The following is a 26,323-nucleotide window of genomic DNA, read 5'->3' on the forward strand; positions in this document are numbered from 1 at the left end:
TGTATACATTGACAGTATTTGTTCTTCCAATATTAAGTACGCTGCACTTGCTGGTGTTGAATTTAATTTGCCATTTTTCTGACGAATCGTGCAGTTTATTTAAATTCTCCTGTAGTGCATTTGTATCCTGCCCTGAATTAATCTGCCGCCCTATTTTGGTGTCATCCGCAAACTTGCTTATGTCACTGCTGATCCCAGTATCTAGATGGTTTATGTAGATTATGAACAAGAGTGGGCCCAGTACTGACCCCTGGGGAACCCCACTGGTTACATAACCCCACTCAGATTTAACACCAACTACACTGACCCTCTGTGTTCTACCGGTGAACCATGATTTTATCCAATTTAAAACTTTCCCCTCGATACCATGAGCCTTAACTTTTCTCAGAAGCCTCCGATGCGGTACTCTGTCAAACGCTTTGCTAAAGTCTAAGTAAATAACTTCGAAATTTTCATCATTATCTACTACCTCGAACCCTTTACTAAATAACGTCAGCAGATTTGTTAGACAAGATTTTCCATTTGTAAACCCATGTTGAGAATCGTAGATTAATTTGCTTTTCTCTAAATGCGATCGGATGCTATTTGCTATAATTGATTCAAGAAATTTCCCCACTATTGACGTCAAACTAATCGGTCAGTAATTTGACGCTGATGCTCTGTCTCCCTTTTTGAATATGGGTACTACATTTGCCTGCTTCCACAAGTCTGGCACAACTCCCGTCTCTAATGATCTTTTAAATAAATTTACGATGGGTCCACTAATCTGTTCCTTACACTCTTTCAAAACTCGAGGGAAAATTTCATTCGGCCTTGGGTATTTTGTCTACTTTAATTTATTTATTTTCTTTAGAACATCTTTTCTGATAGTGATATTCTTTAATTTATCTTTTTCATTTCTCCTAAATATCAGTTCCACCTCTGCAATTTCCTCATGAATTTCTTCTGTGAAAACTGATAAAAAGTAGCTGTTTAATGCTGTGCTTATTTCCTCACTGTCATCGATCATTTCCCTCCTCCCTGACTTTAAAGGCCCAACTTTGTCCTTGACCTTTGTCCTATATATAACTGGAAAAATCCGTTAGGATCCGCCTTCGATTCTCTTGCTATCCTGATTTCGTAGTCCCTCTTTGCCTTCCTTACATTTTTCTTAATATTCCTAGATAATTCATTATACCTATTTCTTTGCTGCTGCTCCCCTCCCTTTAATTTCTTATAAATTCCTTTCTTTCTTCCTATGTCATGTTTAAGTTTTCTGGTCATCCACTTTGGCTCATTCTAATTTGACCTAATTTTTCTGTATGGAATATTTTGTTCTTGTGCTTTACGTAGTATACGGGTGACTATATTATCGTCATGATCAATTGTTGTGTCATCTGTGACCTTACCCGTTCCTACTGGGGACTGACCTGACTGTTCCCAGGCGACCTCACCTAGGTACCTTCTTAACCCCCTATAATGCTCCAATCGAAAGCTTGGGACTAACCATATTGTCATTGTTTTTCTTTTCCCAATTTAGGGTGAACCTGATTTCTCTGTGATCACTGTTCCCTAGTTCTTTCCCTATTGTGATATCTCTGATAATATTTTCTTTATTTGTTAATACTAGGTCTAATATATTGTCACCTCTAGAAGGTTCTGTAATTAGTTGTTTCAAAAAACTGTCCTGTACTACATCAAGGAAGTCTTCAGATTCATAGTCACCTACAATGTAGTCCCAGTCAATATTTCTGAAGTTGAAATCCCCCCATAATGCACAGGTTGTTGTGTTTTGCTGCCCTACTCATTTCCTACTCGCCACAGCAATAATGTGAGAGTGACCTATCTGTCTCAGTTGTAGAGTAAGAGCAACTTAATCGCCTCAGTAGTAATGTGAGAGTGACCTACCCGCCTCAGTACTAATGTGAGAGTGAACTACCCGCTTCAACAGTAATGTGAGAATGACCTATCCACCTCAGTAATAATGCTAGAGTGATCTACCCTGCAGTGATGGGCACAGGTAAACGAAAAGTTAGTTTCGCAAACCGCTAATCTGCTAACTAAAAAGTTAACTTTGCTAACGTTAAACCGCTAAACAGCTAAAAAAATTAGCGGAAGCTAACGCTAACCGCTAACTTTTATTATATGAATTTAGCTTCTTTTTTTTGAGGGGGGGGGGGCTCTAAAACCCTTAAAACATACCTAGAGAGCTGAAATTTTCATATGTTGTCTTGTAGCTTAGATATAGAGCTTTCCAAAAAGGTATAGCATGCCAAGATCAGATGATGATCAAGGTGTACACAAATAATTAAATGAACAAATGAAATTAAACATTAGTTTACATTCAAGTTTCAACATACACTTTATAATCTTTATTTACTTTACGAAAAGACAGAAAGTATTAAACGAATCCAAAAACTATAGTACTGTATAGCATAGGTAGCAAATAGAAATAGCATCATGCCAAGATCAGATAATGATCAACTTATCAAGGTGTACACTGTACACAATTTCACAAATAATTAATTTGCATTCTCTTACAACCTATCGGCTGTATACATTATTCATGTAAATATGCAATACCAACCACATACACATTATACCAGTGCATTTTTATATAACTTATTGTTGGTCTTAGTCATGTAAATAAACAGAAAACTCTAAACTTTAATGAAAAGTAAGTTTTTAGAAAATTTTGTTTGGCGCACACCTTGGATGTCATCCTGGTTATGAACTTATGCAGTACTTAGCATAACCAAATATATTGACACAGAAAAATCCTAATTTAATTAACAAATAAATGATAAATTAAATTATACATTAGTTTACAATTACATTCTATGATTCTTTCAACATACACTGACAGTCTTTATTTACTTTAAAAAAATATTAAACTTTAATAATCGAAAATTCCATTCACTCCGGCTGCAGTGGCTGGGCCTTCTCCATCGCCTCTACATGATGCTAGTTGCCCTTCATAAACATCAGCCTCTCAAAGTTGCCATCTGACAGGGTGGCTCTCTTGGCCCTCAAGATATCTTTGCACGTACTAACATGCTGTTGGAGACACGCATCGCAGCGTCACACCTTACAGCAGACAGCAACAAACATGTATAAATTTTGTTAGCGGACTTAAAGTTACCAGCTTAAGAAATAATGTGAGAGTGACCTACCCAGTTTATTAGTAATGTGAGTGACCTAACCGACTCAGTAGTGAAGTGAGTGACCTACCCGCCTCAGTAATAATGTGAGTGACCTTCCCGCTTCAGTAATGATGTAAAAGTGACCTACCCGCCATAGTATTATAACGAAAGTGACATACCTGTCACAGTATTAAAGCGAGAGTTACTTACCCGCCTCAGGAGTAATTGAGAGTGACCAACCCGCCTCAATAGTAATGTGAGGATGATGTACCCGCCTTAGTAGTAATGTGAGGTTGACCTTCTCGCCTCAGTAGTAAGGTGAGAGTAACCTACTCGCCACAATAGTAATGTGAGTGACTCACCCGCCACAGCAATAATGTGAGAGTGACCTACCCACATTATTAGTAATGTGATTGACCTTCCCGCTTACATAATAAAGTGAGGATGACCTACCCGCCTCAGTAGTACTGTGAGAGTGACCTACCCACTTCAACAGTAATGTAAGAGTGACCTACCCACCTTAGTATTAATGTGAGTGACCTACCCGACTACGTAGTAAAGTGAATGACCTACTCGCCTCAGTAGTATTGTGATAGTGACCTACTTGCTTCAGTATTAAAGCGAGAGTAACCTACCCGCTTGAACACTAATTTGAGAGAGAATTACCCACTTTAGTATTAATGTGAGTGACCTACCAGTCTCAGTAGTATTGTGAGGGTGACCTACCCGCCTCGGTAGTAACGTGAGAGTGACCGACCTGCCTCAGAGTTAATGTGAGAGTGAACTACCCTCCAGAGTAGTATGTGAGGATGACGTATCCGCCTCAGTAGTCACGTGAGAGTGACCTACCCGCCTCAGTAGTAATTGACAATAACCTACCCGCGTCATTAGTCATGTGATAGTGGCCTACCCGCCTGAGTATTAATGTGAGAGTGACCTACCCGCCTCAGAAATAATGTGAGAGTGACCTACCCGCCTCAGTAGTAATTGACAGTAACCTACCTGCGTCAGTAGTCATGTGAGAGTGACCAACCCGCCTCAGTAGTAATGTGTGAGTGACCTACCCGCTTCACAAATGATGCGCTTCAGTAATAATGTGATGATTACGTACCCGCCTCAGCAGTAATGTGACAGTAACCTACCCGCGTTAGTAGTAATATGAGAGTGACCTAACCGCCTCATTAGTAATGAGAGAGTGATCTACCCGCCTCAGTAGTCATGTGATAGTGACCTACGCTCCTCAGTAGTAATTTACAGTAACCTACCCGCGTCAGTAGTCATGTGAGAGTGACTTACCTGCCTCATTAATAATGTGAGGATGAAGTATCCGCTTCAGAAGTCATGTGAGAGTGACCTACTCGTCGCAGTAGTAATGTGAGGATGAAGTATCCGCCTCAAAAGTCATTGTGAGAGTGGCCTACCCACCTCAGTATTAATGTGAGAGTGACTTACCCACCTCAGCACGAATGTGAGAGTGAACTACCAGCCTCAGAATTAATTTCAGAGTGACCTACCCGCTTCAGTAGTAAAAGTAAGTGACCTACCAGCTTTATTAATAATGTGAGAGTGACCAACTCACCTCAGTATTAATGTAAGGTGATTTATCCACCTTAGAAGTAATATGAGATATATCTACTCTCCTCAGTAGTACTGTGAGAGTGACCGACCCCACTCAGTAGTAATATGAGACTAACCTATTCGCCTCGGTAGCAGTGTGAGTAAACATAAGACCATTAGAATGGAGGACCCTGCAGCAGGCCTATTGACCCATATTGTGCAGACCCATTTACGCCCAACACTTATCGCTCATATATCCATCTAACCTGTTTGAAGCTATCCAGCGTATTGGAGTTAATGGTGATGTGAGGTAACTTGTTCCACTAATCTACTACTCTATTTCCAAATCTAAATTTTTCTAATTTAAAACCATTGCTACGAGTTCGCCTTTGGTTGGATAGTTTGAGTACCTTTGATGTATCATCTTTGTTTAGCCCTGACTTCCATTTAAACACTTCTATCATATCGCCCCTCACTCTACGTCTCTCGAGGGAGTGCAGATTAAGATACTTTAACCAGGCCCTGTACTCAAGGTCTTTATGCCTGGGATCAGACTTGTCATTCTCCTCTGAATTCCTTCTTGGGATTCTATACCCGCTTCAGTAGAAATATTAGACTGATTTACCCGCCTCATTAATAATGTGAGAGTGACTTAACCGCCTCAGAAGTAATGTGAGAATGACCTACCCGCCTCATTAGTAATGCAAGAGTGACCTACCCGTCTCAGTATTATTGTAAGAGTGACCTACCGGCTTCGGTAGTAATAATTATGCGAGTTACCTAACCGTATCAATAATAATATAAGAGTGACCTACCCGCCACAGTAGTAATTTGAGAGTGACCTACCCCTCCCTCAGTAATAATATGAGAGTAACCTACCCGCCTCAGTAGTAATGTGGCAGTGACCTAGCCGCCTCAGTAGTAATGTGAGAGTGACCTACCCACGTCATTAGTAATGTTAAAGTAACTTACCCGCCTTAGTAATGTGAGTGACCTAGCCGCTGCAGTAGTAATGTGAGTGACCTACCCCCCTCAGAAGTAATGTGAGTGACCTACCCGCCTCAGTAGTAATGTGAGAGTGACCTACCTTCCTCAGAAGTAATGTGAAAGTGCCCTACCCGCCTCAGAAGTAATGTGAGTGACCTACCCGCCTCAGTAGTAATGTGACTACCTTCCTCATAAATAATGTGAGAGTGCCCTACCCGCCTCCAGAAGTAATGTGAGTGACCTACCCGCCTCAGTAGTAATGTGAGAGTGACCTACCTTCCTCAGAAATAATGTGAGAGTGCAGAAGTAATGAGTGCCCTACCCGCCTCAGAAGTAATGTGAGTGACCTACCCGCCACAATAGTAGATTGAGAGTCACCTACTCGCCTCAGTATTAATTTGAGAGTGACCTACCCGTCTCAGTAGTAAAGTGGGTGACTCACCTCACTCAGTAGTAATGTGAGAGTGAGTAACTCGTCTCAGTAGTAATGTGTTAGTAATCTACCCGCCTCAATTATTATGTGAGTGACCTACCCGCCTCAGAAGTAATGTGAGAGTGACCTACCCGCTTTAGTAGTAAAGTGAGCGACCTACCCGCCTCAGTAATAAAATATGAGAGTGACCTACCCGTCTTAGTAGTAATGTGAGAGTGACCTACCCGCCACAGTAGTATAATGCGAGTGACCTACCCGCCTCAGTATTAATGTCAGAGTGACCTACTCGCCTCAGTAGTAACGTGAGAGTGACCTACCCGCTTCAATTATTATGTGAGTGACCAACCCGCCACAATAGTAATGTGAGAGTGACGTACCGGCCTCAGTAGTAATGTGAGTGGCCTACCCGTCTTAATTATTATGTGAGTGACCAACCCGCCACAATAGTAATGTGAGAGTGACACACCGGTCTCAGTAGTAATGTGAGCGGCCTACCCGTCTTATTTGTAATAATGAGAGAGATCTACCCGCTTCAATAGTAAATTGAAAGTGACCTAGCCGTCTCAGGAGTAATGTGAGAGTGACCTAGCCGCCTCAGTAGTAATTTGATAGTGACCTATCTACCTCAGTAATAATGCAAGAGTGACTTACCCGCTTCAGTAATAGTAATATGAGAGTGCCCAACCCGTGTCAATAGTACTACTACTACTACTACTTAGTTGTCACTCGGAATCGTGTATGGCGATATCCAGCAATGATACAATGATATGAGTTATTAATGATGTCACCTAGGTTGTTGAATTCTGAAGTGACTAAAGTGGCTGATACGTGACTGGCAGGGTCGATCACAGATGTTGCACATGTGGAGGTGCTACATCTAGTGTGGGAGAGGAAGCCACAGCCTCTTTCCGGCGTTGGCGCTGGTCTCCCTCGTTATGCAGTGACCTACCCATGAGGGTAACATGGCCAGTCAAGCGTAGTTGTTCATGGGTAATGGTAGCCCCGATGCTTCTACAGTTGGTGTAAGCACGAATACTGGCATTTGTTTTCTTGTCTTCCCAGCGAACTTGGAGGATGGAACGTAGACTACGTTGGTGAAAGTTTTCATGTGTCTTGATGTGCCTCCTGTATGCGACCCATTCTCACTGCCATATAGCAGGGAGGGGAGGACCACTGCTCGATATACGTGTAACTTTGTAGATAATTTCAGCTTCCTACAGCTGAAAACACGGTTTCAGTATCTGCCAAAGGCTTGAGATGCACACATAATCGTATGCTGAATCTCTTCATCGATATCCGCGGTGGTGGACAGGTGGGAGCCGTTATACCGAAAGTGGGTAACATTAGTGAGAGTAGTACCGTTAAGCTGGATGAATAGTGGAGGTTTGGCTGAACCAGGGGCAGGCTGAAATAGATTATAAATCTTAATTATATTCACCTGAAGGCCTAAGTGTGCATACGCATCTGCGGAGGTGTTCAGGATCTCCTGTAGGTCGTGTTCAATGTGAGCAAAAAGGGTGAGGTCGTCTGCATACTGAAGCTCAGTAAAGGAAGCTGCCAACATCTTTCTTCCTGCCTGGAGTCGTCATATGTTGAAAAGATCCTTCATCCGGTACTCGATGTCCACTCTGCCGGCTTAATTGGCACTGCCACGAGTAAGAAAGGCAGCCATGAAAATGGAAAAGAGAGTTGGTGCCAGTACACACTTTTGTTTAATCCCCGTTTGAATGGGGAATAACTCAGACTGGGTTTCATTGTGCAGGAAACTGCCGTTCATGCCATCGTGGAGTTGCCTTACAACGGCGATGAATTTTTGTGGTGCAGCCAAAACGGCTGAGGTTCCACCAGAGGGCTTCCCTGTTGACCGAGTCGAAGGCCTTGGTTAGGTCGATGAAAGCCATGTACAGGTCACGACGCTGTTCTCTGTACTTTTCCTGTATCTGACGGGCACCAAAGATCATGTCAGTTGTGCCACGTGATGGTCCAAAGCCGGATTGAGATTCTGGGAGGAAGTTTTCCGCCTCAGGAAGAAGTCTGTTATGGAGAACTAGGCCGATAATCTTGCCAGCTACGGAGAGCAGCAATTCTTGTGGTAGTTGTCACAGTCTGACCGATCTCCTTGTTCCTATAAATATTGACGATAGAGGCGTATATAAGAGCTTGGAGATTTCCTCCTTTTCCCATATATTCTCCAGGAGAGAGTGAAGGCGGCTGGTAAGAAGAGGTCCTCCTGCTTTATGCACCTCGGCTGGGATTCCATCAGGCCCTGAGGCTTTGCTATTTTTCATCTGTTTGATCGCAGTAGCTTCCTCATCCAGGGATGGAGGATAGCTGAGGTGGGTCAGCTCTTGATGCTTAGGGTAGTCAGGACATCTACATCGGTGTTATGGATAAGTAGTGAATGGTAGTGCTGTTTCCAACGCTGAAGGAGGCCTTCATCATCTTTAATTATGGAGTTACCATCGGATGAGCGGAAGGGGGAAGCGCCAAGAGTGATTGGCAAATAAGAAGTTAGTGGAATTGAAAAATTTGCACAACTTGTGCTGAACTGCAATTTTTTGTGTTTTACATGATTTATTTTTAAACCAGTCGTTCTTTAGATTGCGAAGTTCCCGATGGGCAGCCTCTTTCTTCTTGCTAAAGGTATCAGCTTTGGTCCGAGACTGAGGGTTGTTCTTCTCGTCAGTTAAAGCAGCACTCTTATCATCGATGAGTACATTAATTGCCGGATCATTTTCATAAAACCAGCCCTGGTGTATTCTTTCGATCTGGCCGAGGGTCTCTCTGCAGGTTTCTGTCCTGAAAGTGCCGAGAATATCCCATTCGACACTGGGATTTGGGTCTTTGTTGTTCGGTTGTTTATCAGCGCATATTCGAGCTGCTGTTTGAAAGCATGTGCTACCACTGGATCCTCCAGACGCTTGCTGCTTTCACCGTTTTGGAGCGACGTGAAGTGAGAACTTGGGTCTGACAAGCCGATGATCAGTGTCACAGTAGTTTGAGCCACGCATGGCATGGGTAATGAGGACATCTCGGTGTTCTTTTTCACTGACAATGATGTAGTCAATGAGCTGCTAGTGTATGGATCGCGGGTGTTGCCACGAACCCTTTAACTTGTAAGCCTGACTAAACAAGGTATTGGTGATAGTGAGGTCGTGTGCAGCACACTTGCTGAGAAGGAGTAGGCCGTTGGGAATACACTTGCCTAGTCCATTTCCCCCTATGGTTCCCTGCCAAATGTCAGTACAGTATCTCTACCAACTTTAGCAATGAAGTCACCAAAGAGCACAACCTTATCTTCTTTGGGGATAGAGGTTAGCACTCTGTCGAGGTCGGTATAAAAAGCCTCCTTGATGTCATCCTCTGCATCCAGTGTTGGGGTGTATGCACTGATGAAAAAGGCATGAAGTGAGTGATACAGTGGGACTCTGAGCGTCAGGAGGCGCTCGTTGATCCCAACAGGCATTTCAGTTAGCCTGTGTAGGATGCGTTGGCTGATGGCAAAGCAAACTCCATAAATGCAGTTTCTCTCCGCAGTAGGCTTACTCTTCTAGAAGGTATAGCCTGACACCTGTTCTGTGAATTGACCCTCGTTTGGGATCCGGGACACACTGATGGCTGCTATTTCGATGTTATACTTAGTCAGCTCTTTTGCCACAAATGCGATTCTTCTTTCAGGGCGCTCATTTATTGCCCGTATCCAGAATTGTCCTGACATTCCATGCAGTAACCAAAAGAGGTTGTATTGTTTTTTGTGTTTGGATCTGTGATTTTGATTGTGTTTTCTACTGCATAAGGACGATTTACTAGGTGCGGTTGCCCAGTCATGTCTTTTTTCTTTTTTTTTTTAGACAGGCTATGTTTAGGGCAGCTTTTCTTGCCCCCCTCCACATTTGGGGTTAGCAAAGTGGTTCCTCGAAAGGGCTGCTCAGTCGCATAGACAGGAATGGATTGCACTGCTGCCTAGATCCCAGTGCATAAACGACCCTCTTATCTGTGCCTCCCATGTGCAGAGTTGTGACTAGAGACTCCCGGCACTCATCTCTGCCTGTCCCTGTTGCCACTCGTCCGTCGCCATAGGACTTTTCGGGGTATAGGGTTTTGATGATGATGAAATGTAAATTGATTTATGTGAGGCTGAAGCGCAGGTTGCAACCACACATCTTGGTTGGGGAGAGGGAGAGTTACAATGGACTGCCGACAGCCCAGTTTATTGGGTTTCGCCTGTTAGCCTGTCCATCAGGCATTGCCTTCGTCCGCTGGAGTAGTCGTTGGGTTCTCATGGTGGTCACCTCTTCCGCCTATACCGCCGTTGGGGTCTTGTTGGAGCTCTGTAAGCATGTCTGCCTGAAGCGGGGTTCCACCCCAGATTTTTCGTTCGGGGTTTACTCCCGTAGCCTTATACCTACCAAGGTTAATCCGCAAGGCAGAGGGGCAATGGTTAGTACGTGCTTTGACATGTCCACATGCCACTGGGTCTATGTGCAGTCCTTCTGGGTCCCACTGCTACTCCGAGATCCCCTGCCGGTCTAGCCTGAGCCAACGAGGCACCCAGTTGCCGTGTGTTGCTACGAGGAAGTACAGCAGAAGTCTTGATGGTGAAGAGGCAGTGCACTGACGAAGGAAAAAAAGGCTTATGCAAGTTGCTTCCCTGTTCGCCACGAGGACTAGCCAGCAGCGGAAGCTGAAAGCCAGAGGGAGCAAGCAGTGCTTGCACCTTAACAGTAACATAATGCTTCCATAATAGATGAATTTCACCACCCTGTGTGTGAACACACACACATACACACCATAGTAATGTGAGAGTGACCTACCCGAATTAGGAGTAATGTGAGAGTGACTTATCCATCCCAGTACAAATGTGAGAGTGACCTACCCGTCTCAGTAGTATAATGAGAGTGACCTACCTGCCTCAATATTAATGTAAGAGTGACCTACCCGCCTCAGTAGTATAATGAGAGTGACCTACCTGCCTCAATATTATGTGAGAGTGACCTACCCGCCTCCGCAGTATAATGAGAGTGACCTACCTGCCTCAATATTAATGTGAGAGTGATCTAACCGCCTTAGTAGTATAATGAAAGTGAGCTACCTGCCTTAATATTAATGTGAGCGTGACCTACCCGCCTCAGTTATCGAGTGTAAGAGTGACCTACTCGCCTTAGTAGTATAATGAAAGTGAGCTACCTGCCTTAATATTAATGTGAGCGTGACCTACCCGCCTCAGTTATCGAGTGTAAGAGTGACCTACCCGCCTCCAGTTATCGAGTGTAAGAGTGACCTACCCGCCTCTGCCTCCAGTGTGCAGCTGCCTACCCCCAATGTGAGAGTGACCTACCCGCCTCATATATGTGAGAGTGACCTACCCGCCTCAGTAGTAATGTGAGAGTGACCTACCCGCCTCAGTATAATGAGAGTGACCTACCTGCTAAAATATAAACGTGAGAGTGACTTACCCGCCTCAGTAGTATAATGAGTGACCTACCTGCCTCAATATGAATGTGAGAGTGATCTAACCGCCTTAGTAGTAAATGAGAGTGAGCTACCTGCCTTAATATTAATGTGAGAGTGACCTACCCGCCTCAGTTATCGAGTGTGAGAGTGACCTACCCGCCTCAGTTATCGAGTGTAAGAGTGACCTACCCGCCTCAGTAGTATAATGAGAGTGACCTACATGCCTCAATATAAATGTGAGAGTGATTTACCCGCCTCAGTTTTCGAGTGTAAGAGTGACCTACCCACTCATTACTAACGTGATAGTGACCTGCTCCCCTTAGTAGTAATATGAGAGTGACGTACTCGCCTCAATAGTAAAGTGAGTGATCTACCTGCCTGAGTAGTGGATTGAGAGTAACCTACTCTCCTCAGTAGTAATGTGAGAGTGACCTACCCGCCTCAGTAGTAATGTGAGAGTGACCTACCCGCCTCAGTAATAATGTGAGTGACATACCCGCCTAGTAATAAAATATGAGGATGACCTACCCATCTCAGTACTAATGTGAGAGTGTCCTACCCGCTTCAATAATAATATGAGTGACTTACCCGCTTATGTAGCAGGGTGAAAGTAACCTACCCTCCTCAGTAGTAATGTGAGAGTTATCTACCCATCTCAGTAGTAATGTGGGAGTGACCTATCCGCTTCAACAGTAATGTGAGAGTGAAATACCCTCCCTAGTGGTAATGAGACAGTGACCTACTGTACCTGCTTCAGTAGTAATATGAGAGTGATCTACCCCCCTTGATATTAATTAGATGATGATGTATCTGCCTCAGTAGTGATGTGAGAGTGACCTACCCGCCTCAGTCGTAATGTGAGAGATACCTACCCGCCGAGCCGCGTCGACCACCAGGGAGAGTTGCGCCTGCGTCACGTTAGCGTCGTGGCCGTCCACTGCCACTTCAAATACCCCCACACTCCAGGTAGCCACCAACTGACGGATGCCCTGAGAAAGCAATGGCTGTATTTTTTTCCTCACGTAGCTGATATTTAGATTTTTTACGAACACATGAAGAGATTCGAAATGCGAGTCCCCCCCAAAAAGAAAAATGTATTGTGAAATGTTTATTGTCTTAAGACATTATTCATCCTTGAAAATGCAGCAAGCGAAGGAGTGTCCAGATGCCATAGTTTTCATTTCGATCTTAGATAATGGAAATTTTAAGATAAAATTTTATTATCTTTTGAAAAGTTTTGTATGGGACTACTTCCTCAAAAAAATTACATTCTAAAAAAATTTCCAGCTGTGCATTTTTTTAATATCTAGTTGTGTATTGACGTGTAGTTTATGCCCAAAATTCGAATCAGTTGTACTGTATACAAGGAAAATTTTTAACAGAATGCTACTTACTGGTGCCTTGTACGCTGAATCAAAATAGATAAACTTTACACATTCTCCACATCACGATTAAAAAGAACAGCGGATTTCACACACAATTTATTAAAATCTTTCTTTCATCGTGTGTTTGTTATTTATCTATAAGATTTCTCTGTTCAAGACACTCATTGATATAATAGTTTTGTCTTCTTGAAAAGCTTCACATGCAAAAGACACAGGAAGGATATATTGTACCTACGACACTTCTTCGAAATTTTAAATTGACGGACCATTTTACACTTGAATATTTTAATATTAGATAACTACAGTATTATAGTATTACAATGTTGTCTGTAGGTGAGCTGTTTATTTTAGCTCATGTAGAAGGAAACACCTGAGATAATAAATATGTAGAATGTAAATGTAGAACCTACATCGGATTCAGAAAAGGGTGAGTTCCTGCCATCAGTGAGGAGAATGACGGAGCTGCAAGGTTTTGACGCTGCCTCAAGTACTACGCCAGCTGCCTGGTAAGGACTGAGGAACTCCCCATTTCTTTCTGAAATCAATAAGACAACGAAAAAAAAGTGAATTTATTCACTTCAAAGAAAATCTATTTTTCAACAACTTAATTATTAATAACAATCCTCGTCGCTCAAACTTTCAATTTTCAATTTCAATTGTTTATTCCTTGATAGAGGAAGCGGGATCCTAGTGCTGTCACTAGGTACCCCTGTACAATGACACCAGAAGCATCTGGCAGGTGTGACAAGTATATAAAGTATAAATATTATAAAGGGGCTTACTAAAGCCTAAGGGAGGAAGGATATTCCTTTAACACATAATCAATATTATTTACAAAATATCTGGCCAGTATGGGGAGGATCATCGTGTCTCCGTCAGGGGGTCGTGGAGTGGTGGTCCAGCAGGCGTCACGGAAGCGTTGTGTGTGGGGACATCTTTGGAGGTAGTGGATAAGGGTGCTGCTGTCGGGTCTTCTGCATAATGCACAAGAGCGTTGCTCAGGGGATGCGGGGATACCAATCTCCCAAGCAAAGTCATACCCAATGATGATACGGGCAGCAATGCTCAAACTTTTCATAAGAATTACTACAACAGTCATTAATGAATACATTTTCCACTGACATACAGTAATTTTTCACTTCGGTCATCACGACACAAGTACAGTACCTTCCACCCTTAAGGCTTGTTTGGCAGCACGATATTTACGACCTCTTCTTAATTGTAAAAAAGAAAAAATACGCTCCTTAAAATAAAACCAGGTAGTCACGATTACTGTTTCGTGTTACTGCTACTGTTACTGTGTTACTACAGTGATGTATGTTAATCGTGTGACTGTTGTTACGCCGTCTCTTAATTTACTTTAATATCCAGGTTCTAGGCGTAGCCAAACAAAAGTAGTGAAGTAAATTAAAAGGGAATAAAAATAAATAAAGTAAACCTTTAAGAATTTAATTACATTAAATATTAACGCAATAAAGAGCCTCGTAGGCTGTCACAACAAATCGATTCACTATCGAAACCTTAAAGACACAAATGATACTAAACATCGAAACATCAAAAGAATAAAAATAAAGCATTGGATTACGTTAACACTGCATAAACATATAAAAACTAACACTGAAATTAACTAACGTGAAGCAACACTGAATTACTTAAATGTAAATAAGCAAATACTGATGGACATAAATAGTGACATAAATAGGTACTCACATAGATATACCACATTGGTGGCGACAGGTACAACACAAATGAATTAGGTATAAATAACAGGTGACGAGAGTCACTCAAAGGATGTGAACTGTATGACAAGAGGACTGAACTGCCTCTGTCTACAGGTGGAGTACTATATATATGGTCGGTTCGCGCCAAGCGACCAGCCGGTGAACATGGGTCGTTTAACGATGCAGATGGTCGTTAGAGCAACACAGAATGCTTGTTACAATACTAAATGAAGAAATAAGATGGGCTTGAACAAATAATAACAGTTAAAACCTTAACAGCACAGGGTAAGGCGACTAGATAATATAATAGTAAATAAAACACATCATTACAGGAATAATATGGAACATGGAAGCATGTTATATAAAAAAAAAAATAGAAAAATACGACACGGTCGTAACACTGTACATAACCAAATTTCATCTATTTATCTTTAAAACTGTAGCCAGATGTAGCGAACAGAGAGAATAATAACCAAACAAGGGTGTACATGAGTGGTGAATTAAAAAGAATGAAACACTCTACTAACTTGTAGACAAAGGTAAGGAGCGAGCAGCCCCAGAACATGTGAACAAGAGCGTCATCAACACCACCGTTATGCTGTGGTTGGTCATGCTTCACCCTGCCAAGAGGGAGTAAAGAGTATTGATTTTTGTCAATAAATAACAGATGTTGTCTGCTAATAATAATAGGTAGAGGATTAAATTAATCATTATGATTAGTCAATAAAGCAATGAAGACTAAAATGAAAAAATAATGTATATCATTACAAACAGTGTGTGTATATATATATATATATATATATATATATATATATATATATATATATATATATATATATATATATATATATATATATATATATATATATATATATATATATATATATATATATATGCAAGTAAATCACTGTCGGTGCGCGTGATCTAGGTATATGCTGATAACCACAAGGAAAGAAGAAAACACGAAGTTCCCAAGCGCTTTCGTGTAATTCACATCTTCAGGGGTGAGTACAGACTAGAGAGGGTAATACAAATCAAGGTGTATATATACAGAGGAGGGTGAGACCAGGTCCACAATGGTCAGGTATTAGGTAATGACCCTACTAATCTTTAAATAGCACACAACGGTTGGTGGTCAGGTCAGATGGTCAAGTGACCCGGCCTTCTCACCTGATCACAAATCTTCTTAATTACAAAATTGTCCAGCTTGTACATGCCGTTACTCAAATTCATGTTGAATGCTTAGAGGAGCTTAAGAGAAGGGTGATGACGTGACTAGACAGGTGTGTGTGTGTTGGTGTGGGGATTAGTGGATGTCATCATTATGACCTGACCTCATGTTTTTAGGTCACCCTGTATATTTAAGCCTCTCTCTGTCCATGTAATCCAGTTGCCTCTGAAGATGTCTTGAATAAAGACGAAAGCTAAGGTACTCCGTTGTTTCCATTTTCCCGTGTGATTTTATCAAGATATATATATATATATATATATATATATATATATATATATATATATATATATATATATATATATATATATATATATATATATATTAGGGTGGTCCTTATTTTGGGGCAAAAAACAAAATTTGCCATATTTTTGTCAGACACTGGCAAAAGTTTCCATTTAGGGTAGAAACATTGCCTGTAAAATATTTTTTAAATATCTTAATAATTAGAGGTTGCTCAAGTCAAATGAAATTTAACAATATTATGCCTATGCTTAATGTTCTGGCAAAGAAAATGCACAAATCTCTTAGTCCTCTGTTCTCCTTTGGAGTAAACTTAAACTGAGAATGGAATAACCACACTTTGAAGGAATAAATGGTCTCTGCCATTCATCGTGCTTGAAGCATTGCACCAGGAGCAGAAAATGGTACTCCCCGAGAAGGTGATGTACCAAGGAAGATGGAGGCCAGCTCTAGCAGCTCTCGATAATCATCTCGAATCTGTGTCTCCAATAGAGCCTTCTCAATGAAGATTTGTGCATTTTCTTTGCCCGAATATATGTGAAGGCTTGGACAACTACTCCACTTGCTACAAAGGCACCAAAAGGAGATCTGATGTTGCTTAAAGCTATACAAGACTACAGTACCATCAGCGATGCCATATCAAAGGCAACTTTCCATAAAATGATGAGACACCTCTGGTACTTGTCAGAAGAGTTGGTTGCATTGGCCTTCTTTGATGACGATGTTCTCCCAGCAGTGAAGGACCGCATGTTGGAAGCTATGAACATCGTTATTGGAGAAGAAAAGCATGTCAAACGGGTTACAATCAACCCAGATACACTCCAAGTGAAGAACCTATATGATTTCACGACAAAGAACACAAAGTCAATTTTCAAAAAGCTCAACTTGAATACAGATTTCCTAGCCCTCCCAGTAGAACAGTGGAAAGATGATCCTGGCTTCCAAAATGCAAAAGCCAGTGTACAAGCTTTTTCTGTGATCAATGATCATGCAGAAAGAGGAGTAGCTTTAGTCCAAGATTTCTCCGGCCGCATCACCAAGGACGAACAGCAACTGCAGTATCTACTGCAGGCAGTTGCTGACCACAGGAAATCATTCCCTAATGCCCTCAAGCAGACCTTACTGGGCGACAAAGAGCGAGACTGGTCCTCATGCGACCCCTGCCTTGAGCAGCTAAAACCCACTTAGACTAAGTAGGGGGGCCCAGGCTTGGGGGCTAGGAAATGATGTGTTATGAACATTAAGCATAGGCATAATATTGTTAAAATTCATTTGACTTGAGCAACCTCTAATCATTAAAATATTTAAAAAATATTTTACAGGCAATGTTTCTACAGGTGAGTGGTGAAGCCGGCGGTATGAAGCGTCCCCACACGAGCTGTATGAACATCCACTGACCTGAGTTTGAGCCACTCTGTAGAGTATGGTGATAGTTAGAGTGAAACCAGCTGTCTGGGTGCCCAACTAACGACGTGACGATCGTTTGGGGTCATCAGCTCTCCTCTACCTCAACTCACAATATCACATATCTTCAAGCAGTTTAGTGAAAACCCTAACTAAGAGGAAGCTAAAGCTTCTCTCAACTGTACAAGGTCGTAGTTACTCACTCCCTGCTTTTCATGGATGTGCTGAGTGTAAAATGAGGCTAGTTGAGTGAATGAATGATCACACACTGAGGCCAAGAGTCTAGTGGAACCTAGAGGTACATTTTCCAAGGTGGAGAAAGGCTTGTTTGTGCCTTAACTACGGGTGCCTGTTGGTTGTGCCTTAAAAAACTACGGAGTGCCTGTGGAATCTATGTGTTAGGTTAAGAAGCCTGGTTTACTGGTATTGGTGGAATCAATAACCTCTTAAAATAGTGATAATATTTTCTCAGTGACTGATATTATCTTGCTGTGTGTAGTCAATGCTATTTTTTCAGTTGCTGATATAGCATAGCTGTGTGTAGTTAATATTTCTTAAATAATTTTGATAGTATTGTTTTTTAATGTTTGTGTCACTAATTGATGCCCGAGAATGAGGGAACTGTTTTTCAGATGAGTTTTCTCCCTTCTGTTGTAAGTGATACTGTGATTTAGTTCCTTTAATGCATTTACTATTTCTTATAATTTCAATCTCAGGTATAACCTTTGTTCCCCAGAGTAGTGTTTAAGTTAGGTTAGGAAGTGTGTATCTGTTGGGGTAATATAATTTTGTTGAGTGCCCTGAAGGCCTATTCATTGTAGAGTTATTAATTTCTTATTTTTTTGAAACCATTTCCTCAGTGATTGATATTATTTTGTTGAAAGCCCTTAAGGCCCGTTTCATGTGTTTAAGCAACACTTCTTAGCACTTTGAATTTATTGTTGTCTAATGAGGCATTGTCTGAGGTTCTAATAATTTCAATATCTTGTATTAACTTTTATTCCCCAGAGTAGTGTTTTAAGTTCGGGTTAAGAGGTGCGCAGATGTTGGTGTACCATTATTTGATTGTGTCTGTAGTGTTGGAGGGAATATAAGTGTCTAAATTTTACAGTGTGTCTCATTCATCCCAATCACAGATGCTATCCTTCCACGAGTCACGGAGAATTCATTTTGTTAGTAAATTTAAGTGTTCTTGTGCTGGTTCGGGTTCTTTCTCAAAGGGGTGCTTCCACTGCAATTTCCATCTAATAATTAATAAACCCCAAGTCAAGTGAGAAATTAAGTCCAGTAAATTCCGACCGGTTACATATATAAAACAAAGAAGTATGTCTGTGTGTGTGTTTTTTGTGTGTTTGTGTGTATGTGTGTCTGCACGAAAATCTCGGAAACTACTTTACCGATCTGAAGTGATGATGGATTGTGTTATATGGAGTGATGATGGATGGTGTTTTATGTAGGATCACAAGTGGCTGCGCGATATGCGCAATTCTGGCACCAAAGAATAAAACAGTGGCTAAAATCAACATTACTCTAATCAGACAGCTTCCAGGCAGTGAGACCTCAATCAAGTCTGTTGATACAGTTATCGACCAGGATCAAGCAGTCCAGTACCCTGCAGAATTCCTTAATTGTTTGGAGCCCAATGGAATGCCTCCTCACTACCTCACTCTCAAGATTGGAACTCCTATAATGCTCTGAAGAAATCTTGAACCACCAATCCTCTGCAATGGCACAAGACTTGTTGGTTAAGAACATGATGCCACATGTAATGGAAGCTACAATACTGTCAGGAAAAGCTAAAGGAGAGGACGTTTATATACCAAGGCTACCTCTCATCACCACTGACCTGCCATTTGAGTTCAAGCGACTTCAGTTCCCGGTTAAAGTGAGCTTTGCCATGTCCATCTACAAAAGCCAGGGACAGTTCCTAAAGATGGTTGGCCTAAACCTGGTGATTTCCTAGCTTCTCTCATGGACAGTTCTATGTTGGATGCTTCAGAGTGGGAACTGGCAAAAATCTGTACATACTTGCTGCTAATGGCAAAACCAAAAATGTGGTCTACCCTAATGCACTACAGTGAGACAATGTGGAGCCTCCCGGAGGGTGGCGTCCTACCGTGTGTGTTTGTGTGTGTGTGTTTCCGCACGAGAATCTCGGAAACTACTTTACCGATCTGGAGTGATGATGGATGGTGTTAAATATAGTGATAATGGATGATGTTATATGTAGTGATGATGGGTGGTGTTATATGTAGTGGTGATGATGGATGATGTCATATATAGAATATGAAAAGTATCCTTCTGTTGTCATTAGCAACATGGATAAGAAATGTGAATACTGCGGTGCAAAGAAGTACAAAGGAGAATCTGCTGGACTGTGCTGCTCTCATGGGAAAGTACGACTGCCAAATTTGGAAAAACCAACACAACCATTGAAGACTCTCATGCTGGGAACAACACCAGAGTCAAAACACTTTTTGAAAATATACGGAAGTACAATTCATGCTTCCAGATGACATCCTTTGGATTTACCAGAGTAGTTCGTGAGCACGGATACATGCCCACATTCAAAGTCCAGGGTCAAGTCTATCACAAAGCAGGATCCCTCTTACCACTGGAAGATGTGCAGGCAAAGTTCCTCGAAATCTACTTCATGGGAGATCATGAAAAGCAGACTACGATCAGGTGTGGCAACATTCAAGGTGTCAGACATGACATTGTCCTATCTATCCAATAAATTCTGCATGAGCACAACACGTATGTATAGTCATTTAAAAATGCCCTGGAAAACATGCCTTCTGACGAGTATAAAGTCAGGATCAAAGCAGACACCTTAATGCACTACAGTGAGACAATGTGGCGCCTCCCGGAGGGTGGCGTCCTACCGTGGCCTAGCGAAAGAGCCGCACGGAGGGCGGCGATTCTGCCAGTAAATATATATATATATATATATATATATATATATATATACTACCAGTGTTTAGTGAAGACGACCATACATTCTGCTCTATGGCCACTAAATATCGCTACAGTCAGCAACAATTATAACTCATACACCCATATTCCTCCGATTCGTCGTTCTATTCAAGTTTCTGTTGTCATCAATAAGTATGTTGTTAACGCCACAGAGCGATGTCGTTCGTTTCAACAACTCCTAATGTCAAGGTATTTCAGCTTCCAGGAAACCTTTGCTATTCCCTTCAGTATACCCGGTTATTTTGTAATTTATCTCCCATCAGTCTCACTCCTCATATGTTCACTTTTGTCTTCTTTTTTTCAAGTCGATTTAATTAACTCTTCTTAAAACACTCCCTGTGAAAACATAGTTTACAGTTTTTACACGCCTTAAATCTCTTGCCTAAATATTTTAATTTTGAAACCACTGGCGTTTCCATTTTGACTGAAATGTGTGCTAATACAGTATGAAATCATTGACTTCCTATTGCTAATATTAACCCTCTAGAGGGAAGCGATGTGCTTTGGCATTTTATTCTGGCTCACACCAGACGATGTTATTCAGCGGAGAGAACCCCTGCCCTCCAAAGGGTTAAACTTATTCATTGCAGTTCATTTAAACATCATTCACTTATTTCACAGTAGACTGTGAACTTTTAGATCATAGTTCCACCTTATAATAGAAAGAAATCAGCTACATATTTAGTTTTGTGAGCAAGTAATTATCAGGTGAAATAAGCGCTAGTTCTTAATTTTCATGACATCTTTGATATATTTTTGTTTTATTTCACAGGGAATTAACAGGATATACAGACTGTAATTAGTAGGTGAAATACATACGTAACTTGCGTATGTTGAGAGTTTTACCACATTAATGCTTGATACATAGAAGGAATTACATGTATTGTATCCCATATCCAGTAATTTTTCTTTTCCATTCACTGTTTATTGTATTCTATATTGTCGTCTTCAACATTTTAGTATCAAATAAGACACGGGATCAAAAATTCAACGTAAGAAACAATTGCTGACCAATTGGGTCTTAATAAAAACAAATATGCAACTAAACAATTCTTTATGATTCTTACAAGACAGTATTCTTATTCTACGCTTAATAGTAGTATTGTGTTAAGTTCACCCTTGGCTTGAGAGGTTACAGTAGAGAACTATATAGTGTTTCAAGCTATATGTGTGTATGTGTATGTAATTAATTATTTGCATTTCCTTCTTCGTATCTACTTGAAGAGGATATAGTTCACATTGTCCTATCCCTCAAAACAAAGTAATCCAACCTTGATTTACAAATGATCAAATTCTATCTACTCATTACTTCTATCGTATAATAAATTACATCTTTAAATCGTTTTATCGTTGAAAATCCTTCATTCTATTCTTTAAATTGTTTAGGTTTAGGTTTCCTCTTATGTCTTTTTTACTCTCCTCTCTTGCTTTAAATAAGATATCATTATTCAAAGTCTTTTTTTTCAAAGCACGTGTGTGTGTGTGTGTGTCGTTTCACTCGTTATTAATTGCATTGTTGTTGTCAACTCTTGCGAGGACATATTTTTAAATTATCTATATTTTAATGTTTCTCGATATTTCGTTTGTTATTTCCACATAATACAAGTTCATGAATTTATGAAAGAGAGAAAAAATATTGTTTTTAATAATTTTCATTTCCAAATTAACCAGAAGTAATTCAATGTCGTCTTGCCAATGGCTCAAACATGAATGTTACTGTGTTTAGTCCGAGAGTGATACGTTACCTCATCGTTATATTGAGAAAATTATCGTTGAAAAGGCATCATTACCTCAAATTCATATTATTTTATCAATATCCTCCACCGCATTGGAAGCTTCACGTTTCAATATTCACAAACAAAGTTCCCCGTTATTTTGTAAAGACACGTGAGGAATGTTTGTCTTCTATATAATAGGGACAATATTTTGATGAAGAAGTATGTGGGTTACGAAATCAAACTGAGTTGTTGGATATTTTTAAGTGTAATTCTATGAATATTATGTTAATTATATATGTTTTTATGATTATCTAGTTCAGTCAGATTTTCTAAGTATGACACAGGTACAACAATCGTCAATTGTGATAGTGCTAGGCTCAGTGAAAATTATATAAAGCTGTGTGTTGTCCACTGCCCCAAAAGTAAGGGTCTTCTACCGAACCATTGCAGTAAGGATGATGAGAGTCAAATACACAGGCAGATAAAGTCAGGGGCTGAGTTTGTGTAGTGGACGACATGATTGTATTATATCCCCAGGAGGTCGGTAGAGGCTCTCCATGGTACGGCCTTGCTTGTATTGTACCTTCTCTCTGCCATCGACGGATCCATCTATAGACTGTCGTGATGCTGATCCCAATCTCCTGCGATATTTCTCTTGCTGGCATGCCACCGATCCACAGACAGACAATTTTGGCACGGTAAGCAGTCATCAAAGGAGAGCGAATAGTTCGTTTATCCATGGTGGTGACACTGTCAAACAGGATTTCAGTATACATTTTTCACCTATTTCTCTCGTTTAGAAACTTTTGCTAGCCATAAACGATCATGCATATCATTTAATAGATATAATTGAATAGTTTCGTACAATACCTAACAAACCTAAATTAATCTAATCTAACCTAAACTAATCATACATAGCCGGACCTTACCTAACCTAATTTAGGTATAATTTGCTTATTTTATGGCGGTAAACAGCGTTTTAAATGAATGATTGCAAATTTTATTACATGCAAAATAATTGTCATTGATATAGCACTAAAAACAATGAACTATCTCTAATTGGCAAAAAACGCCAGATGCTTTTTATAAATTACCCGGTGGTTATCCTTGTTTAGCGCATTATATATATATATATATATACAATCAACACCTCAACCCGCCAGGATTCGAACCCACAGCCCACGAGGCCATGACTGTGACCGGGGAACGCTCACCGCTGAACCACCAGTTATGGGCTCTGGGTTCCAATCCTGGCGGGTTGAGGTGTTGATTGTATGTAGAAGTCCGCGTGTTTATTGGGCTAATGAAATATATATATATATATATATATATATATATATAATCAACGACCTCACCAGCAAGGAATCGAACCCTCGACCTACTGGGTGTGACTAGGGAACGCTTACCGGCTAGGCCACAAGGACACTAAAAGCAGTTCTAGACTCTGTTATATTTCACACAAAGCCTGTTCATCGAGCTGATGGCGCCGTGAACCTCATTGGGAAACTGCCCGTGCCTCTTATGTGGTGTCAGTAGCATTTTACCGAATCCAGCTGGTATGAAACGCGAGGTACATATATATACTTCATTTTTAGTCCATATAACACGCGGACTTTGAACATATAATCAACGACCTCAGTCCGCATGGCTAAAAATTATATATATATATATATATATATATATATATATATATATATATATATATATATATATATATATATATATATATATATTTCATGTAGATTCACAATGAAAACGTGGATAAGATAAATCTTGATAAAATCACACGGGGAAAAGGGAAACAACGGAGCACCTTAACTTTCGTCTTTATTCAAGACATCTTCAGAGGCAACTGGATTACATGGACAGAGAGAGGCTTAAATATACCGGGTGACCTTATTATGTAGTGATGATTAGACAATAAAATAATAACAGTTTAATGCTAAGAAAAATATCTTTGCTGTACCGTTGTAGTGAAAAACATGGTGGAACTTACATACACCGTTAATGAACTATTGATGGAAGAAATTTTCGGGACTGAACAGTGAGACAATGTGGAGCCTCCTTGAGGGTGGCGTCCTACCGTGGCCTAGCGGATGAGCCGCCCGGATTCTACTAGTATATATATGCATATATATATGCTGATAACCACAAGGAAAGAAGAAAACACGAAGTTCCCAAGAGCTTTCGTGTAATTCACATCTTCAGGGGTGAGTACAGACTAAAGAGAAATACAAACCAAGGTGTACAGTATATATACAGAGGAGGGTGAGACCCAGTCCACAATGGTCAGGTATTAGGTAATGACCCTACTAATCTTTAAAAAGCACAGCAATGGTCGGTAGTCAGGTCAGAGGGATCAGCATATACCTGGATCACGTGCAACTACAGTGATATACTTGTATATATATATATATATATATATATATATATATATATATATATATATATATATATATATATATATATATATATATATATATATATATATATATATATATATATATATATATATATATATATATATATATATATATATATATATATATATATATATATATATATATATATATATATATATATATATATATATATATATATCACTGTAAGTACACCTGATCCATGTATAGGCTAATAGCCACATAGGAAAAAACTTAAAGGTTCCTAAGCGCTTTCGTGTATTTCTCATCTTCGGGGGTGCACATGCACGTACTGTACAATGAAAGACAAAAAGTCGTATTGTGAAATTTGGTGAAAACATATGCCGGAGAGTTAAACTTTTGGTGCGCTCTGCCTTGTGGTAGGGGCCTCTCATAATTTTTCACGAGTTATATTTAATCTTTGGACAAAACAGCGACACGACTTTTGTCTTTGATTGTACATACGATGGTAATATGAATTGACCCTCGGAGAGATTGATTCTATAAAAACAAGTAATGTTATCTGAATTTTTACAGGGTGTCTCCAAGGTTGTGTACCATAGGAAAATTAAGACTCTTCATTTTTTTTCAGGTGAAATAATCATAAACAGTGAACGAAGATGGCACCTAAAAAAGCATTAGAGGAAAGAATCTTTATTATTCATAAACGGAAAATCAAAGGCGACACAAAAGAATTTAATCAACAACACCAAGGGATATGGATGTTTTGATTTTATTCTTTTGCAACTGAACGGTGTATAGCATCTGGCTTTCTGTACCTGAATATTAAATTGACTCTCCTCTAGTGTAAATATTGTTCCATCGTTGATTCGTTAGGATTCCCTTACGTGAATTTTTTCCGATGGCCCGTGACCTACGAGAAACAATGTACACAATGCGTTGTAGACTCCATCTTTATTCCTACTTGATACCCTAATTCTCAAAGGTGATTTTTCCAAGTTTATTTCCCTGACAGTGAACTAAGAAAACTACACTGCACTTAAAGCAAACTTTTTCAAAGAGAAATCCTTTGATATGAAACTTGGCAACACCATACAAACTTCAGTCAACCACAAATTCATATTTGTTCATTTTGTAAAAAGAATGAGAGATTTACCTCTCTTAATTTTTAAGAAATTGATTGATTATTATTGTATTCACCGGGATGGAATACGCACTAAAAGACCATAGTTGTAAAAATGTATCACAATATAACAACTAGCGTAAAACAATATATTTCGTCACTTGTACACTATCTAACCTCTTGAAAGATTACGTAGGTTGACTTGACACCGTTAATTTGAAAAATAAAAACATTCATCAACTTCGTATCCAGAGAACTCAAAATATCTTATGACTTTACCTAAGAGGCGTATTAGAAGAAGCCAGAAACGTTTCGTTGGGATGAAGAATGGTAACTGTCCCCACTTCACCCAGTCTCAGACCTTTATAATCAGCAACAGGAAGAACGCGCAGACGCCGCATGCGTGATGAAACAGAATTTCGATAGACGGATCGTGTGTAAATGGTATTAATTATTTTTTAAGAACCAAATATGATACACTTTATACAGCTTCTTAAACATTGAAAATATAGTTAATTATAAGAGTTCACACATATGGAGATATATACTCCCACTTCCAAACAAGTTTGCACACGTAAATTTTTCTATAGT

At 40.2% G+C, this 26,323-nt stretch overlaps 1 protein-coding gene across 1 annotated transcript in view; it reads right to left on the reverse strand.

The window, feature by feature from the left end:
* The window catches only part of LOC121853116, a 52,449-nt gene extending 26,389 nt beyond the window's left edge, over positions 1-26,060 (reverse strand). Inside the window, exons 1-4 of the mRNA XM_042347057.1 lie at positions 26,012-26,060; positions 15,187-15,279; positions 13,349-13,473; positions 12,426-12,542 (exon numbers count right to left, since the gene is read on the reverse strand). Of these exons, the coding sequence (XP_042202991.1) occupies positions 12,426-12,542; positions 13,349-13,473; positions 15,187-15,271 (327 nt within the window). The 5' untranslated portion in view covers positions 15,272-15,279; positions 26,012-26,060. The remainder of the gene's footprint in view (positions 1-12,425; positions 12,543-13,348; positions 13,474-15,186; positions 15,280-26,011) is intronic.
* Positions 26,061-26,323: the final 263 nt, after the last annotated feature.

The sequence above is a fragment of the Homarus americanus genome, unplaced genomic scaffold (genome assembly GCF_018991925.1).
Source record: "Homarus americanus isolate GMGI-L3 unplaced genomic scaffold, GMGI_Hamer_2.0 scaffold32871, whole genome shotgun sequence".
NCBI lineage: Eukaryota > Metazoa > Arthropoda > Malacostraca > Decapoda > Nephropidae > Homarus > Homarus americanus.